Genomic DNA, 20,351 nt, shown 5'->3' on the forward strand with positions numbered 1-20,351 from the left:
ATTCATTGAAATATATGGTGTTTTTGGCTCTCCATCTAAATGGTAATCTCTCTACAGTCAGGGACTGGGTCTGATACTTCTTTTGTCTCCTCCATGGTACCCAGCATGGTCTTTAATACAGATAAAATAAAGTAAATCAGCAGATATTTTTCTTGAAAGGGATATTCAGTCTTTTAGGCCTGTGATCATCTTGTGTGATGTCCACTTATTCTGGTGGAGTGGGAAGTACACCAGAGTAGAAGACCATATTGAGGAATCCCAGGCTCTAGTCTTGACAAACTAGCTTTGTGACTCTGGACAAGTCATTTTGAAACTTAGGGTCTCTATTTCCTTATATGTAAAAGAGAAGGGTTGGACAATATGGTGTCTAAGATCTCTGTCACCTCTGCACAGGGGTAAGCTAGTAAATGTTTTCTCCAACAAGGTTCCTATAGGAAAAATTTGCATATCCTCTTAAACTTAATCTGCATTAATAATACTTTCTTAAATTTAGATAATGAGCAAAAATAATAAAGAAAACCCTGGTTTGTAACCTTTGCCAATTTCCTAGGTATGATCACATTTAAAATTTAAAAATCTCTTCTTACAGGATGGCTAGATCTGACCCCAGCATACCCCCACAGGTCTGACATTCTGTGTTCCAAGGTCCCGTGGAGGCCTAAAATTCTCTGTTGTAAGGCTTCTTCCAGCTTTGAAATTCTCTGTTCTGTGGGTCTTCCTAGCTCTCACACTCTAAGTTCTAGGGCCCCTCCCAGCTCTAATATTCTCTGTTCCAAAGCCCCTCCCAGTTCTAATATTCTACATCCTAAAGTCCTTCCCATAGCTGACATTTTTTTCTTCCAAGTTTTCCTAAAGTTCTAAACCCTCAATTTTCCTCCCTGTGCCCCACCTGTTTCTTTTCTGCCCCTCCCAGCATCTCTCTGTACATCTGGCCTCTTTCTCTAGGTGAGGAGTTAATTGGGCCCAGGTGCTCCTTCTCCTCATGACCTGGGGTGTTATTGGCTTGGAGACTATCAGATTGGGCTGGATTATGTTGGATTTTTCTCCCATATGTAATCTGAGAATCTGCCTTGAACAGATCGTCCCCTGGGCAGACTATGTTGGGGAATATATAGTTGGCAGGGGAGGGAGTGGAATCACAAACCCAGGGAGCAAGGTGAAAAGGAAGGGGCGTCACTACCCCGCTTCCAATATGTTAGAAACCAGTTTGCTATTGAATAGATTTAGGAAATACAGCAAGTAAATGTTCTTCATTTCCCCCCATGGAGACTCATAGAGTGTCAGAGCTGGGAAGGACCGCAGAACATTATCCAACAGTCAATCAGTCAGCAAGTATATATTGTGTGTCTGGCATGTGGGAAGCACCTAATACACATTTGTTAACTAACTATCTGACAGACACTGAACTAAAAAGAAAAAACAAAAACGGGTCTCAAAGAATTTACACTCCACTAAGGGAGACAACATATAAACAACAAGGTAGATTTGAGCAGCTGGATGGCCTAGTGGATAGAGCACCATATCTGGAGTCAGGAAGACTCGACTTCAAATCCAGCCTCAGACACTAACTAGCTGTGTGACCCTGGACAAGTCACTTAACCCCCTTTTCCTCAGTTTCCTCATCTGTAAAATAAGCTGGAGAAAGAAATAGCAAACCAGTCTAGTATCTCTGCTAGGTGGGGGTATAAAGAGGCAGACAGGACTGAACAACAAGATTCAAGCTATACATATACAAAAGGAAAGGGAGGTAATCTCAGAAGGGCAGGAGCTAGGGAGGACTGGGAAAGGCTTCCTGCAGAAGAGGGCATTGGAACCGAGGCCTGAAGGAAGTCAGTGTGTGACTAAGAGGCTGAAATGAGTGGCAGAGCATTCTAGGCATGGGCACTAGCCAGTGCAAAGACACAGAGGTGGGAGATTGCCGGTCATGCCAGGAATGGCACAAGTAGGCTAGTGTAGGTGGATCATGCCTTATTGGGTTCCAATGGTTCCCTATTATCTTCAGGATCAAATACAAGCAATCTTGATGTTCCTGGCATAAGACACTACCTCAAGACTCCAGGCATTTTCATTGGCTGACCCCCAAGGATGGGATGCTCTCTCTCCTCATCTCTGCCTCTTGGTCTCCCTGGCTCCCTTCAAGTCCCAGCTGCAATCTTACCTTTACAAGAAGCCTTTCCTTGAGGGGAGTAGAACTAGGAAAACATTGTACAATGACTAACTTTGATACACTTGGTTCTTCTCAGCAATGCAAAGCTCGAAGACAACTCCAAAAGGCTCATGATGGAAAACACCATCCACTTCCAGAGAAAGAACTACAGAGTCTGAATGCAGATGGAAGCAGACTAGTCGCTTTCTCTCTTTTTTTGTTTGGTTTTGTTTCTTCCTCCTGAGGGTTCATTCCGTTGGTTATAATTCTTCTTTACAACATGACTAATGTGAAAACATGTTTAACATGAATGTACATGTAGAATGTATGTCAAATTGCACTCTGTCTTGGGGGGGGAGTGGAGGGAAGGGAAGAAAATTTAAAACTCAAAAGCTTGTGGAACTGAATGTTGTAACTAAAAATAAATATATATTTTTTAAAAGAAGCCTTTGCTGTTCTCCTTAATTCTAGTATTTTCCTTCTGTCAATTGTCTCCAAATGATCCTGTCTGGAACTTGTTTGTATATAAATGCCTGGATGTTTTCTCCTCCTTCAGACTGAGCTCCTTGAAAGCAGAGACTTTTTTGGCCTTTATGTGTGTCCGTAAGAATTAGTGCCCGGCATTTAGTAGAAACTTAATAAATGTTTGTTGACTGACTGAATGACCTTGGGCAAGTCATTTAACCTCTGTCTCTGTCAAATAAATTAATGTTGATGATCATCAAAAGAGCATGTGCCAGGCATTGCACTAAGAACTTTATAGTTATTACTTCTTTTGTCCTCACAACAATCATGTGAAATAGGTGCTATTTTTGTCTCCATTTTACAGTTGAGGAAACTGAGGCAGATGGAGGTTAAATGACTCACACAGTTAATAAATGTCTGATGCTAGATTTGAGCTCAGGTCTTCTTCTTTTTTAATTTATTTTTAGTTTTCAACATTTATTTCTCAAAGATTTTGAGATGCAGATTTTCTTCCCATCTCTTCCCTATCCTCCACCCCAACATGGTAAGCATATTAAATACCCCTTCCCCCAATCTGTCCTCTCATATATCTCCCCTAATCCCTCCCCTTACTTTCTTGTAGGGCAAGATGGATTTCTATAGCCCATTGCCTGTATATCTTATTTCCTGGTTGCATGTTAAAAAAACCAAAAACATTCTTTTTAACATTTGTTTTTAAAACTTTGAGTTCCAGATTCTCTCCTTTCTCCTCTCCTCATCCACCACCACTGAGAAGACAAGAAATTCAATATAGGTTGTACATGTGTAGTAACACAAAACATTTCAATGGTAATCATATTGTGAAAGTCTAGCTATATTTCCCTCCATCCTATCCCGCCCCTCACTTATTCTATTTTCCCCTTTGATCCCGTCCCTTTTCGAAAGTGTTTGCTTCTAACTACCCTCCCCCCACCCATGTACCCTCCCTTCTATCAATCCCCCTCTTATCCCCTCCCCCCTACTTTCCTGTAGGGTAAGATACCCAATTGAACTCAGGGCTTCTTTACTGAAGACCTTCCACTTCACTACTTAGCTGCTTAGGTGTTATATATTATGTGTAAAGTCCTTTGAAAACATTAAAAAGCTATATTAATGCTGATTTTTCTTATCTTCCTCCTCCTATTTTCCCTTTTCCTTCATTTTCTTCTTTTTGTCCTCTTTCTTCTGTCTCATTTTCCTCTTTTTCCTCAATCTCCTCCTTTTTCTTCTCTTCCTCCTCCTCTTTATTCCTTCTCATCTTCCTCTCTTCCCTTCCTCTTCTTCCTCTTTCTCCCCCTTTCTTCCTCCTCTTTCTCCTCCTCCTCTCTTCTTCTTCTTCCTCTTCTTCTACTCTTCCTCATTTCTTCCTCCTCCTATTTCTCTTTTCCTTCATTTTCTTCCTCTTCTCCTCTTTTTCCTCTTCCTTTCTTCTTCCTCCTTTTTCTTCCTCCTCTTTCTTCTCATCTTCCTCTTTTCCTCCTTTTTTTGCTCTTCTTCCTCTCTTCCTCCTCTTCCCCTTCTTCCTCCTCCTCTTTTTTCCTCCTTGTCCTCTTTTTTGTCATCCTTATTGTAACTAGAACGAGGGTTTCAGTATAGGGAAACTCCCAGCTTTCTCTTCTCAACTCCCTGGCCTTGCTCTAATCCCATGAGTCTTTGTTCCATGGGCTCTGTTCTGTAATTAGGCGCCCTCTGCTGGTCGTGCCCCCACCCCACACCCTAGGTCCTTTGCTTCAGCTGCCCTACGCCTGCGCAGACACAGGCTCCTCTGCTTAGCTTCTCCGCCCCATCCCTCTGGCTTGGGGGCGTGGCTTGCTAGTTTTCGTCACACCCGCTTCCGGCATGGATTAGCGTGCCACGTGACTCCTTTTCAGGCGCAGCAAGATGGCGGCGCCCAGAAAAGCAGCGTGAGCGAGTTGCCCGGGGAGCCCCGTCTGGACCTGGGTCGCTTCGGTCGTGAAAGCGCGCAGCCTGTCGCCATGTCGCGACTTATCGTCAAGAACCTGCCAAGCGGAGTGAGCACAACTACTTGGGTTTTCTTAGGGAATGTGGGAGGATTGGGGATCGGGAAGAGGCTCCCCCTTGTACCCCGCGTTCATTCCGGCTGTGGTGGCAACACCGTCTCCCTCCATCCGGGGCTTCTTAGGCCCATCACCGGACCCCAGGCCCGGGGTCGAAGCCCACCTTTGCCGCTTACGAGCTGGGCAAGCCTGCACTTACCTTCCTTCAGCCTCAGTTTCCTTCTCTGTAAAATGAGGGGAAGGGGCTGAACTAGGCGGCCTCTGAGGTCCCCTCCAACTTTAAAGATTCCTTTCTCTGAGCCTCAGTTTCCTCATCTGTAAAATGGGGATGACAATCTACTCTCAATTTCACCCTCGCGGTAGTCTCGTGCTGGTTTTTGGCCTGGAGGTGAACCTGGGTACATAGTAGGCACTTAATAAATGCGCGATGATTAATCGTTTCCTAACTTTTTCTAGCTGTTTACTGTAGCACCTTCCAGGTTGTCTTAACTCCCAAGCCAGTGCTCATGGTGCCCACTGCATCCTGCCCTTGGCCTGCAGTGTAGACCTATTTGGGAAGAGTCTCTGAGGGTGATACTCTCTTTTGGCTGTGGTCATCTTCTGAGTCTAGGAATGGTTATAATCTGATAGAGAGGGCGTGCCCCCACTACTTGTCTTTCTCCCTAAAGAATGTAAGCTCCTTGAGGGCCAGGGCTGTTTTCATTTTCGTTTTTCTATACCCTAGCACAGCCCTACTGATCTTGGATATTAAGTAGTATAAACTAGGACAGACCCTAGGTATCATTTAATTCAATAGTGTCATTTTCTTCAGGACAGAACACCTGAAGCTGACTTGCTGATTAGTTTGCTCCCATCAGTACAAGGGTGTGTCCTTGGTTGTCAGGAGTCTTAACTGAGAATTTCAGTCCATCTCCATCCCAGCCCAACGACTGGGCTTTCATTCTAGACAATGGTCCTCAATGCTCCTAAGCTATTGTACCATCTCTGGCACAGGAAGGTACCTTCCTGTATAGAAGGCAGGGGAAGAAGGGCAGGGAGTGGGAGGATGAATTATACAGTGAGGGAAATGCTTATGCTTTATGAAGGGTGGTTCCTTTGGCAGAATGATGGTCCTCTGTTCCTAGTGCCTCAAAGTATCCTTTTTCTTTCATTTTGATTGGTCTTTTGTGAGATGAAAGCATCTTATTTTAGGCTTCTTGATCACCTCAGAGCACTTTCCGATGATAGTTTAAAGTAATAAGATAGATTTGGGCATTTCACAGAAGTGCACCGTATCGTCTAAATAACTTGAGAATGAGCCAGGTTGAGGAGAGTTGGCCTCCCAGGGACACATTTTGAAGTTACAGCACTTTCTATCTATCAGTCAAGTCTTCCCTAGGTCTTCAGATTTTCAAATCTTTCAGCTGTGGCTTCGAGAGTTGTGGGTGATACTTACATTACAGGACCTAGCTGCTGTCTCCTATATCCTAACATGAACTCTCAGCTTTATGAATGGAGGAAAGATGGTTCATAGGCTCTTAGATCTAGACCTAGAAGGGAACTTAGAAGTCATCTAGTCCAGTCTCTCCCTTTACAAATGAGGAAACTGAGCCAGCCCAGGTGATGGTGTTGGGGGTACTAACTGGCAAAGTCAGGATTTGAATGTAGGTCCCAGGACTCCAAAGCCAGTATTCTTTTTACTATACTGTGACTTGTATTAGGCTATAGAGAGATACTGGAGATATGTAGCTTAGGGATCATGTAAACCAGCATTTCTATGAACTTGATTTTTAGAAATATTTTGGCAACTGTATTTCAACAGAATTGTTTTCCTTTGCAATTCTATGTATTTTGTTTTACTTTGTTAACTTTTATTTTAGCCTCAAATATCAGAACACAAATATGGAAAAGAGAAACAAAAACATATCATAAATTTAAACATTGGAACTTAAATATAAAGTAAGGAAGGGAGGAAAAGCATGTCATGTGCATAGCAGAACATAAGAGGATTCAAAATATGTAACAATAAATTTTCATTTAAAGAAAGCCTGTATGATAAATACTGCACATTGTGTTCAGAGCTGTCCATCTTTCCTTTGCTTCCTTGTAAACTTTCTTTTGTTCGTTGCTGTGCCCTTTTTACTTTGTTCTCCCCCTTCCACCCCTACAATTAAGTGCAGATATATTTTTTCTATAGATATACATATATATGTATATGTATATACATACATAATGTGTTTAATTGTATGCATTTAAAAACATTCTGAGGAGGGGTCCATAGACTTCACCAAGTTTGCCAAAGACACAAAAAATTTAATCCCTAGATTAGATCAACCTTTTCATTTTACAGAGGAGGAAACTGAGACCCAGGGCAAGTAATTGATTTGCCCATGGCCGTATTACACTGCTCCTGAGTGACAGAGCTGCAACTCAAGTAAGAAGGGCAAGGCCCTGTACTTGAAGAGTGTGAGAAATGTCTCTGCCCTTCTCAGATGGAATTTGGCTCAGTGCTGAGGACTCAAGGCTTGGAGTTGGAAGACCTGGGCTAATTGCTGACTCTATGTGTCCTTGGGACTTAACTCTCTCTGTAGCTTTTTCAAGCTGGAGACCATAATGCTTGTCTGTCCTGCCTCCCAGGAATGGTTTGTAACCTCTAAGGCATGGCAGTGGTGGGTCAGTTGTAGTTACTGGGAAGAGTTGGTGTACCAAGTCTGTCTGGATTTGGAAATGTCAGGGCCTGTTGTGAAGAATATGCTCACCCCATGGGCTCATGAGAACGCTGGGAAGGCTTTCATGTGGCCAATTTCAGTTGTGCTTACAAAGGAGACAGCAGCATCACAAGGGACATTTTCTAATCTATCACCTTCCTGATGTTAAGAGTCGGAGGAAAAACAATTCTGTCTCACAGATAAAAAATACTCAATATTGACCTTGGATTTGGGGGGAAAGATTCCCTTTGGCCTCAAGCCACTGATTTCTCCACCTCCACATTCTCTTGAGGTCCTTTCTTCTTTCCATACTCAGTTGGGTGGAATCTTAGCATTTCTTCGATTGATCAGTTTTGTAGGGTGAGCAGATGGTACCACAGTGGATAGAGAGCTGGACTTGGAGTTAGGAAGATCCGAGTTCAAATGTGACTTACTTACTAGCAGTATGGCCCTGGGCAAGTCTCTTACCCACTATTTGTCTCGGTTTCCTTATCAATAAAATGGGGATAATAACAGCACCCACCTCCCAGGGTTGTTATGAGGATCTATCAAGATAATTATTGTAAGACACTTAAACAGACACATAATAAGGCAATATAACTGTTAGCTATTATTTAATGGAACATTAATTTTTTATATTTTAAATAAAAACCACAAAATTACAGCTCCCATTTCTTGCAACAACCCTATTCCTGTGTCATGGCTGAGAAAATTGAGTTTCAGAGAGCAGAAATGACAAGCCCACAGTCCCATTACTCAAATCAAAGCAGTCCAGTCCAGTAAGCATTTATTAAGCACCAATTGCATGCACAGGACTGGGGATATGAAAAAGCCAAATGAAAAACGCTCCCTTCCCTCAAGGATATTGCATTCTCCTGGGACATTACAGCACGTCAAGAGACAATGATTATTAGATCTGTCGTTCAGTCATCCCAGTTGTGTCTGACTCTTTGTTACTGCATTTGGGGTTTTCTTAGCAGGGACACGAGTGGTTTTGCCACTTCCTTCTCCAGTTCGTTTTACAGATGAGGAAACTGAGGCAGACAGGGTGACATAACTTACCCAGCCTGTGCAAAAAGCACAGACCTAAGGGTGGGAGAGTGGAATGGCAAGTTGGCCAGGACCCTAGAGTGTGTGAAGGGGAGTCGGGTGGGATAAACCTGCAAAGGTAGACAGCAGCTAGTAATGGTTTTTAAGTGCCTGTAGCAGGAGTGTATTTTGTATCCTGGGAGAAGGAGGGAGCCACTCAGAACCTCTTGAGCTTGGGAATGATGTGTTCACATGGGCTTTAGATTATTTTGGCTCTTGTGCTGTGGATGGGTCAGAAGGGAGAGAGACTAGAAGCTGAGATTCCAGTTAGGTTGTTAGAGTAATTCAAGGAAAAGGTGGTTAGGGCTGGAAGAATGGTGGCCATGTGTGGGAGAGAAATGGATAGTCAGGAGTTAGGTTGGAGAGCCCAGCTGATGGTCTGGCAGGGGCTGAAGGAATGAAAATGGGCAAGGTAGGCTTTAAGGGTGGGAGGCCAGTGGTGCCCTCACCAGAAATAGGGACATTGGGATGAAGGGCAAGCTTTGGGGGGAAGTCAATGCGTTCTCTTTGAGGCATGCTTGATGTGTCTCTATAAGCCATTGGATAGGAGATGGCCAAAAGGAGATGGTGGACGGGAGGTTGGGGGAGAGACTAAGAAGGGCTATGGTGTGTGTGAGTGTGTGTGTGTGTGTGTGTGTGTGTGTGTGTGTGTGTGTGTGTGTGCAGGTGCGCGCATATTTATACCCAGACATATGCATACATACATACATACATAACTGGAAAACATCTGCATAGAAATGATTATTGAACTATTGGGAACAGATGAAGTCATTCAGAAAGAGAGAAGAGAGCCTTGGGGCCCACTCTAGTTATGGGTCAAATAAGGATGAAGATTTAGCCATAGAGACTGAGGAGGAGATGTAAGATGGGTAGAGAAAGAACCAAGAGAGATCATTGTTAAAAAGCAGAGGAGGAAGAGGTGATATCATGGCCTAAAGAGGTCAAGAAAGATGAGCACTGAAAGCAGATTATCAGATTGGGCAGTTAGGAGACCATTGGTGACCTGGGGAGAGCATTTTCAGTTGAATGATGAGGTCAAAAGCCAGATTGCAAAGTGTGGATGGAATATTGAGTGGGAAATGAGGACGAGGAATCAATGAAGTTTTTTTCTAGGAGTTTGGCTGTGAAAAGGAGAGAGATGGGGAAAAAAGCATCTGTACATTGCAGGTTCCAGTGAAGGTTAAGGAAGGCTAGGTTCAGGTAGCAGGGAGTGGGGAGCCAGTGGATCAAGAGAGATTGAGGTTCAGAGAGAGAGAGAGAAGTGATGGCCAGAGGTACAAGTAAGGGGATTGCCCTTGGCAAGGAGGGACTTGGCCATCTCTTCCTTGGAGTCTGAAGCAAAGGAAAAGATAATGAGAGTAGTATTGAGGGATTTGGGCTATTTGAAAAGGGGGAGGGGAAGCTCCTGGCTGGTCCCCTTATCTTCCCTTTACAATAGGAGATGAAGGCTTATGCTTAGAGCAGAAGTGGGAAGCTTGGAAAAAGAAGGTTTGATATAGTCACTGTGAAGGGTGTCAGGCACTTCAGGAAAAAGTAGAGGGCTTGCCAGACGGCACTGAGAGCCAGCAGAAAATAAACAGCATCAATGTGTGGTGGACTCATTTGACAGGAACAGTGGGATGGCTTCTTCCATTGATGGAGCAAGAGCAGAGCAGGCCCACACTGCCCGTGACTCAGGTTCATGGTCAGGCAAGGCCCAGGTGGCCACAGGGCCTGGTGGAGAGAGGACTGGAGAGTTGAGGATGGTAGATGGTTGCTTTGGTTCACTATCCAGTTCAGATTTGGGCGGGAGGAAGAGGAGGGCAGAGGAGGGGTGGGACAGCTAAGTGGACTGGGGAATAAGACCAGGATTATGGGGAATGAGGCAGTGGTCAAGATGGATAAAATGTTATGGTCCGAAAGAGGAATTTCAGATTTCTGGATCATGCAGGCCGAATAATTAGGAATCAAGGGTAGGACTGTCATTGTGTTTATGGCTCAGGTCAAGTGAAGGTCATTGGAGTGGAGAAGATTGCTGAAATGGGAGGCCAGTATATTTGCAGAGCCACTGATGTATATCAGTTTCCCAGTAAGAGGGGTGTATATTGGGTTGAAGAGGAAGGCCCTGAACTAGGCACTAAAATCCATGAGAAAGAAGGGAGAATGACCTGAGAACTGGTAGAGAGGAGAGGGCTTGGGACTGGCAGTGAAGAGCCTGGGGTATGCCTGGGGCATGCCTGCTTGTCCCCCTGCGTTGGGGGGTCTGGGCTCGGGAGAGATGGAGGACCAGGGCCTGGAGAAGGGGCAAGGGTGACTTTGAGGCTTCTGCCAGAAAGGACTGAGAGGGGAAGAGACCAGCCCCATCTTCTGGCTCCAAACCAGCTCTTTCCCCACTAGACTCCCCTGTCTTTCATCATCTCAGATGAAGAGAACCCTGGAATTGGAAGCAAATACTCTGGGCTTCAACCCCAGCCTTCCAGCTTCTTAACTGTGTGTCCCTAAGGGAGTCGTTTCCCCCGTGCTGGCACCTGTTTCCTCACCCAAAACTGAAGGCATCGAAATAGATTGTTTCTTGCGGCCCTTCCAGCTTATTTTCTTAGTCTGCCTCAGTTTCCTCAGCTGTCACAATGGCACCTACCCCTCAGGGCTGTTGTGAAGATCAAACGAGATCAAACGTTTGTAAAGCGCTTTGCACAGCACCCGGCATATAGTAGGTGCTTAATAAATGTTTGTTCCCTTCCTGTTCCACTTAGACAAGGCTGAAATAATAACATATGACAGGGTGATGGTGTTATTTTCCTGGAAAGTCTAAAATGTACTTTGTAGGCTTTGTATGTGTACTCCTGATGGCTATTCTGGATTGTAGTAGGGAGGATGGGGAAAGTGAAAATCTAGATCAATTCAGTTCAATCTGTATTAAGCAACTTTTCTATGCCAGGGAGTGTTGTAGGGGCTGGAGATGCAAAGGTACAGCAGGCTCTTCCCTCACGATGCTTACACTGTAGAGTGCCAAAGTACTGTGTACACAGATTATAAACATGGAATATACAAAATATATTTGAGGCACACGGAGCGGGAAGGACGATGAGATCCCTGCCTCGTGTCCCACCGAGTCAGGAACAGGAACAGGGCAGCACAGTCTGGGTCCTCTTCCCACCCACCATGTTCATTGTCCTTGGTCCTTACCCTCTCTCCAGGAACAATGCAGTGGCCAGCTTTTCCCCACCGAGGTAAAGGGGCCCAGTGGGGAAGAGTGTCAGCCTTGCACCCTGACCCTTACTATCTATGGGCCTCTCAGAGCCTCAGTCTCCCTACCTGTCTCAGTCCCAAGGCTGTGGTAGATCTCAGATGAATCCTGGGATGGAGAGCTTTTTGTAAACTCTAGGATGCTGTCTCGATGCCAGCCTTTGTCTGCCCCGCTCCCGCAGATGAAGGAAGAGCGCTTCCGGCAGCTTTTCTCAGCCTTTGGCACCCTGACTGACTGCAGCCTCAAGTTCACCAAGGATGGCAAGTTTCGCAAGTTCGGCTTCATCGGTTTCAGGTCTGAAGAGGAGGCGCAGAATGCCCTAGACCACTTCCACAGGAGCTTCATCGACACTTCTCGGGTCACGGTGAGTTGGCCCAGCTGCAGATGTGGCTCTTCAGGCATTCCCCTGCCTGCTTGCCCTGACTCATCCAGGATCACCATGGGGTTCAGGGGATGTGGGCTTGCCGGAGACCGTCTTTTAGACAATTCCCATATTGTTCATCTGAACTTCTTTGTCCTGAGAGTATTCTTTATTCAGGAAAAATTTACCATGTGCAGAACTCAAGACAAAATCCCTGCCCTTGTGGAGCTTCCTGGAAGTCTCCAATCCCAGATCACAATTCCTTCCTTCCTTTCCTCTTGCTTCCGCCCCTGTGTTATTTTCCCAGCTTTGTCCCCATGTCCTCCCTAGGCTGCAATCATGGAGAATCCTGGCAGACTGCCTCTTCTATGGAGGGACACACTTTAAAGATCCCCATTGTTTCCTTCTCTCTCGCTTAGGTGGAGTTCTGCAAGTCATTTGGAGACCCATCTAAGCCCCGAGCCTGGAGCAAACACTCACAGAAAGCCACCCAGTCAGGGAAATCTGAAAAAAGTCCAGTGGCCTCTGAAACTCAGAAGGTAAGGAGTGTGAGGTTAGAAGTACTTAGAGGTCTCAGTACAGGAATGGCCAGAGCCTCCAGGCAGCGCAGCCAAGATGATGAAGGGGCTGCATGGAAATCAGCTGAAGCAGCTGGCGATGTTTAGCCTGGAAAAAAAAAAAACCTTAAGAGGAAAGAGAAAATTGTTCACTTTGTTCCTTTGGGCCCCAGAGGGCAGAAGGGGAAGCACGGTGACCATGAGAGCTGTCCTGGAGTGGCCCCCAACGAGAGGCCTCCATGGAGAGGCCGGATGACCACGTGGGTGGGTGCCTTGCAGAGGGACTTTCAGACGTGTCTTAGAGTAGACAGTCACTGGGGTCTGTCTCAGCTTTGGAATTCGGTAGCTCTGTGACTTCATGCAGCTTAGCTGGAAACCTCAGGAGGGTCCCAGGGCCCAGGTCAGCAGCTGCCAGGCCAGCGGTGTTGTGAAGTGACTCTGCATGTGGTGTATTACCCCAGTGAGAGGAGACAGCAATGTTACCACTGCCAGGCAGACTGGCCCCCGTGTAAGGGAAGGCTGTGTTGGGAAGAGGACCCTGGCTAGGTCTAAGTACCATCCTTTAGGTGCCATTTAGGAACAGGGAAGTCCCAGAACAAGGCAGTCTAGACCAGTGACATCCACTAACCACGGGTGGGGCAAAGCATTGTCATTGACTATGCCTTCTGTTTTTAGGACAAAAAGAAGAAAAAGGCAGTGGGAGAATTGGAAAAGGTGAGTGTGGACCATTTTAGGCAAGGGAAGGGTGGGCATGTGCATCAAAGAGGGGGAGGTGAAGGGACACGTTAAGACAGGAAGCTGGCTCCCAGGGGCCTTGGAGCTGAGGACAGTCAGCTTCCTGGGGCCTTCCTTTTGTGGTCCAAGGGGTGGAGCTCTAGCTTCCTCAATGGCCAGTTACATGACCTTCTTAGCCTTGGGAAGATGGGCATCAGTCCCCCTCAGTCACTAGCTCATTTCTCTCCATCCCAACAGCTGAAGAAGGATGCTGAGTTTCAGGAATTCCTGATGGTTCATCAGAAGCGAACACAGGTGGCCACTTGGGCAAATGATACCGTGGGAGTGGAGCCAAAGACGGAGAAGGCCAGGAGAGAGGATGACTATCTCAACTTTGATTCTGACTCGGGGCAAGAGAGTGAAGAGGAAATAGATGATGATGATGATGGCTCTGAAAGTGAGTGAGTGTGAGCGTGTGTGTGTGTGCGTGCATGCGTGTGTGTGTGTGCATGCGCATGCATGCGTGTGTATTTCTCTTTACATCCCTGCTGATACTTTTAGAATGCTCATCTCATCCAGAAAGGCCCTGTGGCCTAGGAACCAAGAAGGCCCCTCTGTGGGCCCCCAGGGCCTGCCTGGGATCCGCTGTGGTTTGGTCATGTTGCTCAAAGGAAGGGAAGGCAGTTTCTTTGGCTGTAATAGTCTTACATACAGACCCCATTGGTTCCTGAGGACCAGTTGCTGAAGGTTTTGAAGGTCCTTGCTGCCAAGCAGCTGGGGGAGCCAGGAGACCTGGGGTGCAGATGAAGCTGTGTGGAGGCCCATCCTTAGATCCCAGTTTCCCCATTCAGAAAATGAAAAGCTTATACCAGATAAGCACTAAGAGCCCTCCCAACTCGGACATCCCCTGTTCTAAGGCTCCTCCCAGCTCTGGCATTCCTTGTTCTAGGACCTCTCCTAGCCCTGACATCCCCTCTTCTAAGGTCCCTCCCAGTCCTGGCATTCTCTGTTCTAATAAACTCATTTTCCCTTCCTGACACAATCTATCTTAAATGTTCTCAGGCCCCTTTGAACCTGGAATTCTGCAGGCCCTGGCCCTGCTTCCTGTCCTTAGTGGTGAATGCCGCGGCCTCCAGTGGCATACAAGTTAGGACCAGAGGTCCTGCAGCTCCTGAGCTCCCCAGGCAGGAATGGCACTGTGCTCTTGCTGCTCTCACGTCCAAGGCTCTTCCCACTGGACCCAGGTGGTCACTGATGGAAGATGAGGAGAGAGTTCTTCATGGCTATGGCTTTAAAACACCTCTGACACTTTCTGCTCAGGGAGCAGAGTCTGCCACTGATAGTGGTAAGACATCTGTAGACTTGTAGATTTAGGTCTGGAAGGGCCTTTCAAGGCATCATGTGCAACTCTCGTTTGATTAGATGCTGGAGCCCAGAGAGGTTTAATTATGTGCCCGGAGTCACACAGCTAGTAAGCACCATAGGAAGGATTCGAACTCGGGTCTTCTGGACCCTAACTCTAGAACCCTCTCCAGCCCTCACTCTGTGACATGGGTTTCCTTTATTCTTTGAGCAGAGGAAAGCCCTGCAGTGAAGGCAGCCGAGCAGAAGGAACTTTCCGACATGGACTACCTGAAATCTAAGGTGGTGAGAGCAGATTCCTCGGAGGAGGAGGAGGAGGAAAGCGAAGATGAGGCGATGGCATGTGAAGAAGAAGATAGCAGCAATGAGGAGGAGGAGGAGCGGCTAACGCTGGGAGCCAGCCCAGGAGAAGAGGGCACGAGGCCCCCGGCAGCCAGGGGAGAGGTGCGAGAGCCTCGGTGGCATGTGTGCCCTCTTCGGTGCAGCCGAGCGAGGAGGGGGCCTCTGCAATGGGGGGAAGTTTGTTTTTAATTTCAAGAGAGCTTAGAGATGGGGAAAACTGAGGCCTCTAGGAGGGCTGGTGACTTGGCCAGGGTCACGCGGCAGCAGGAGCAGGGTTTGAGACTGCATGTTCCATGGCTGTGGCTCCTCCCCCCAGCCGGGAAGCCTCTGCAAAGGCCTCTTTCACCTGGGACGAGCAGCCTTTGACACCCTTTGGTCCCTTGTGGCCAGAGTCCACCCAGGGCACCCGCTGCCAGCATCTCATCCCCGGGGGCTGTGGTTTTCCCAGCCTCCTTTGTAGACTAGTCTCCTTAGTCCTGCCTGGCAGCGTGGGGTTTTTAGCCCCACATTTCCAGCCCCACTGCTTCCTCCTTTTCCTTCCTTGTTCTTTCTTCCTTCTCTTCCCTCCTCTAGCCACCTTCTATTCCTCTTCTTTTTTCCCTTCTCTCGGTCTCTTCTTTCCTTGCCATTCTCTCCCCTTTGCCCCTACCTCACTTTGCACCGCAGACCATTCTTTTGCTCTCTGTCCCATCTCCTTGTCCACAGGCTCCTTAATAAGTCACCAGATGGTCCTTCTCTGAAACCTGACCCAGTCCATAAATCGGGAGTGGGAATAGAGATAGTGCCATAGCATTGGCCAATGAGAACACCTCTGCAGGGCAGGCTCCAGCCTCCTGGCCTTCCATAGACTCCCCCTGTCCCAGCCCAGCCTTGTCTGTCAGGTGACCAGCTTGCCCTTCTTTAGTGAGAATTCTCGGACTCACTCTCAGGGCGTTCATCTCATATCCTTCCCCTTTGTCCTCTTTTGTGACCGTTCAGGTGACGAAACCAGCCACCCAATCCGAGTCCACTACTGCTTACACAGTAAAGCTGCGTGGAGCGCCATTTAATGTCACCGAGGTGAGTGTTGTCTTGAATCATGGGGGAAATGGTTTCTGGGCCAAGCAAATTTGGGAAAGGTGGGACGAAGAGAATCCCTCTCCTGGTTGGTGAGCTCAGGGTGTAGGAAGGAGCATGATTTGGAGAGCACCCTCCATTGGAGGCCTCTCTGATGCATCCTCATCATGTGGGGGTGATCCTGGGCTCTTGGAGTCTCTGCCAGGGGACTAGCTCAGGCAAGTTGTACCAATCTGGAAAGGCTTCAGATACAAATACAGGGCCAGACTACAGTTTGCTGTCCCAGGACCAGACTAGCCAAACATCCCCAGTCTGTTGGCCAGTAGGGAATGAGTTCTTTGGCCAAGGTGACCTGGGCACTCTCAGTTGGTAGTGTGGCATCCAGGGATATAGAACCCAGGAACCAAGATAATTCCCCAAACTTAGAAGAGTTCCTACCTGGTTTACTTATTTTAAAATCACAGTTTGTAAAACTCTAAATCTTCTGTGAAAGATACAATGAGAGTTCTGTCTTCCGTCCATTTGGAAGCCCAGTCCCCATTGTCAGCTGTTAGCTGGTGAGTCTTCAGGTGGGCATGCTGGCAGCAAAATGCCCCTTATCACCAAGGGAAACATACAGGTTTCCCTCAGCTCTGATTGCAGAAGCCTGCCCAATAGATTGTCATGTTTTCAGCTTGCCTTTGTTCCTTGAATTGAGGTAGTCACAAATGATTCTTTTTTTCATCTTTTTTTTCCTTCTCTTGTCAGCAAAATGTTAGGGAATTCCTGGTGCCCCTGAAGCCTGTGGCCATCCGTATTGTAAGAAATGCTCATGGGAACAAGACAGGTAATCACTGGGAGACTTCAGAGTGTGCTCAGGAGCCAGAGGCTGAACACAAAACAGTGAATGAGGGAATAGGGGAAAAAAAACTACCCCCCACCCACTCTCCTCTGTCTGTGTTTGGGTACATGGTTCAGAGGAGGAATCATCCCCTCCCTCCTGGTCTTTCTTCACCTGCCCCAGACTCCCCTGAACATTTCCATCAGTCTGAGGACCTGCTAGACCAAGGATTCCATTGGCCAGGAAGCTCCCAGTGAGCAGACTCCCCCTACCAGTGTAGACTGGCACCTTCCTTACAGCCTGCAGTCTTGGAGAGCTGACCAGAATACTGGCACATAGAGTGACTTGTCCAAGGTCACACCGCTGGGGTATGTGGGTGGGTCAGAGGTGGCCCTCCCAGCCACCCTGTGTAAGCATTCTGCTCCCCATCGTCAGATGGGAAAACTGAGCTTCAAGGAAGGGAGGGGACTTACCAGAGGTCACTTCGTGGAAGTGGCAGAGTTTGGAGCTGAGTTCGGATCCCCTGACTCAAACCCAGGCCTTGTCTCCTGCTCTCCAGAGTCCGCGTATCCACCCAGGCATTTAAGACAAAGAGATATTGCCCAACTAGTTTCTGAAACTGCATGAGGCAAGCCCTGGAGCAGCCTTAGAGTCGGGACATTGTGTGTCCCCAGCTTCCTCCCAGCCCAGACATTTCCTTGGGGAAGAGGGGAAGGGGGCATTTATAAACCCACAGCCTGATATCTCACTGGTCCCCACGGGCAAAGACAAGGGATCAGGCTTGCTCTGCACTCTCTTGGAAGTCAGAGCCAGGGGTCAGGGGAGTATGGAGAAAAGGCAGCTCCAGGGTCAGCGCCTGTGTCCTCTGGGCTCGGGCTAGGGAGTGAGAAAGCCGGCGGGGTGATTGTCATCTGGGTCAGTGTAGACATGCCCCAGCCTTGCTGCCTATGTGTGTGTGTGTGTGGGTGCCTTGTGTTTATACATGTGTGGGTGTGTGCATGGTATGTGGGGATGTACATGTATGTGGGGTGTGCTGCATGCACACGTGTGTTATTGGGGTGTACATGTGTGTACCTTGCATGGTGTGTATTGTGTTTGCTTGCATGGGTGTGTATGTTCCTACGCATGTGTGTGTGTGCACGTGCTCAGGCCTGGGCAGCTGAGAAGGGAGCTCACTTGTGCCTCTGTTCCCTCCCAGGTTACGTCTTTGTTGATTTCAGCAGCGAAGGGGACGCGGAGAAAGCCTTGAAACGCAACAAGGAGTACATGGGTAAGGAGGGGCCTGCGGCTCTCTAGGGACTCCGTCTGCTGCCCCTCCACGGGGCCTGCGGCTCTCGAGGGACTCCGTCTGCTGCCCCTCCGCGGGGCCTGGGGCTCTCGAGGGACTCCGTCTGCTGCCCCTCCGCGGGGCCTGGGGCTCTCTAGGGACTCCGTCTGCTGCCCCCGTGACCTCACACCAGGCCCTTTAGCTGCCTGGACCTGGGTTTCTTCATCTGCAAATGGGGGGGAGGGTTAAGGTGAGATGGTCTCCGGGACCCTGGCCACCTCCATGCTAGGGTTCCCTGACTGCCAAGGGAACGTGCCAGGCCTCGTGCTCGGGCTCCTCGGACCCCTCCAGCAGAGGGTCTGTAGCCCAGGGATGGTGACATCTTCCATGCTGGCCAGCATGCATCCCAACTTTAGGATGTGGGAGGCTTCAGGGATAAAGCCTCCCCCAAGGATTTGTTGATCATCTGCTATGTGAGAGGTGCTCTGAGAGACAGAGGGGCATGCTGGGGAGTGGGCTGTGTTAGCCAGAAGGACCTGGGTTTGAATCCTGTCCTGGGCAGGTCACTTAAACTCTCTCTTAGTTTTCCCATCTATAAAATAAGGGGGTTGTACTTGATGGCATGTGAGGCTGCTTTAGCTTGAAGCCATGTTCTTTTGAGAATGACCCATGGACCCTGCCCTCGGGGAGCTTACGGTCTAATTAAGGAGATAACATGGGGCTCTGAGAGCTGAGAGGAGCCTTCAGATACAGACGCCCTGAGCTCCTAGTCAGCAAGAATTTGTCAGGCACTTGTATAAGTAGCCGGGGATCTGCTAAGACAAAGCGAAGCAGACCCTGCCCCAGGGAATAGACATTCTCATGGAGGCTGCACGTAGTCTGTAGTGAGAATATCAGAAGTGGAGAGCAGGCAATGGGGTGGAGAAGGTACTCACTGATGCAGAAGGCTTAATGACAAAGGGGGCACTTGAGCTGAATTTGGAAGGAGGCCAGGGCTTTGGAGAGGTGGAGGGGGTGAGGACAGAGGGCCTTCCAGGCATGGGGGACTGCAGGGCACAGGTGTGGAGATGGGAAATGGAATATTGTCAGAGAAAGGCCCAGTGGGCCAGCGCGGCTGAGCGTCGAGGGGGCAGAAGGAGGCTCAAAAAGTGAATCATGTAACCGCTCTGCGTGTGTGTGTGAGTGTATGTGCTTGTGTGCGTGTGTATGTGTGTACACATGTGTATACATGTGCACATATATGTATCTGTGTGTGTGCAGGTGTCAGACAGAGGAGTTTGTTTGATCCTTGAGATAGAGAGCAGACAGCTGCCGCAGCTTATTGAATGGGTGTAGGAATGAATGGGCTTTAGTAAGTGCTACCAGGCTCTCCTGCAAGTGTTGGGGCTGCAGAAACCAAACTGAAGAGGCCCCGCTCTCCAGGTGCTGCCATTATAATGGGGTAGATTGTGTATCAGCAATGCAATATTCACAGTGCCTACAGAAATTGTAAATATGCTGATGTGGTTATCCATCACAAAATATATACAGGCTTTCTATATGGGGGAATAGGCTAGAACATTTATTAAAATACCAAAAGACTGAGTCCCAAAACCAGAAAGTCAAAGCCATCAGAGTAGTTATGAAATTGGCACAGGCAGATAAAGCAGAAAGCACCCACATTCTCAAGCCTTTAAAACAGAACAGGCTACCTCAGACAAAGGTCCTCCTCTCCCCACTCACAGCAACCACCCAGCGTCCAGGAAGCAAGCTCCCAGCAGCTCCGGCCCCTGGCAGCCCTCAGCAGGAGTCCTTAGCAGAAATTCTGGCTGACTCAAAAAGGGGTTCGCGCTTCCGCTGCCGCTGCCTCTGCTGCTGCTGCCACCACTGTCGCAGCCACTGCAGGAACTCTAGCTTGGCTTCCACTTCTTCTTGCTCTGCCCCTTCCTGCTACGTCAGCAAGTCCAATGGGGCATGAAAGATCTTTAAATCCCATAACCCTTACAGATGGTTGGGAAGCCATTGGGATGGTTTGGGTGGGAAGGGATGAGGGCTTGGCTGTGGGTGGTGTTCATGTGAGTGGAGAGAAGGGGCCATAAATGAGGCGATTTGTGAGTATAAAAGCGCAGGATCGGGCAGCAGGTGGACGGGGCAGGTGGCAAGGATGGTTGTTAACCCAAGTGAGTGGGAGCCTTGGGGCCACTTGACAGTAAGAAATGCTGTTTAGAGGGGAAATGATCAGGA

General features: G+C 48.1%; 1 protein-coding gene across 3 annotated transcripts in view; it reads left to right on the plus strand.

Annotated features, from left to right (window-relative positions):
• The first annotated feature begins 4,458 nt into the window (after nucleotides 1–4,458).
• RBM19 (RNA binding motif protein 19) overlaps nucleotides 4,459–20,351 on the plus strand; it is a 189,046-nt gene continuing 173,153 nt past the window's right edge. For all 3 annotated transcript variants that reach the window (XM_069081714.1, XM_069081715.1, XM_069081716.1), the window contains exons 1-9: nucleotides 4,459–4,641; nucleotides 11,831–12,013; nucleotides 12,430–12,549; nucleotides 13,243–13,281; nucleotides 13,540–13,738; nucleotides 14,858–15,087; nucleotides 15,964–16,044; nucleotides 16,789–16,867; nucleotides 18,060–18,131. In XM_069081714.1, the coding sequence (XP_068937815.1) occupies nucleotides 4,606–4,641; nucleotides 11,831–12,013; nucleotides 12,430–12,549; nucleotides 13,243–13,281; nucleotides 13,540–13,738; nucleotides 14,858–15,087; nucleotides 15,964–16,044; nucleotides 16,789–16,867; nucleotides 18,060–18,131 (1,039 nt within the window). In that variant the 5' untranslated portion in view covers nucleotides 4,459–4,605. The remainder of the gene's footprint in view (nucleotides 4,642–11,830; nucleotides 12,014–12,429; nucleotides 12,550–13,242; nucleotides 13,282–13,539; nucleotides 13,739–14,857; nucleotides 15,088–15,963; nucleotides 16,045–16,788; nucleotides 16,868–18,059; nucleotides 18,132–20,351) is intronic.

Source organism: Petaurus breviceps, unplaced genomic scaffold (genome assembly GCF_028583685.1).
Source record: "Petaurus breviceps papuanus isolate PSGF00001 unplaced genomic scaffold, PetGlider_PUasm1.0 99, whole genome shotgun sequence".
Taxonomy (NCBI): domain Eukaryota; kingdom Metazoa; phylum Chordata; class Mammalia; order Diprotodontia; family Petauridae; genus Petaurus; species Petaurus breviceps.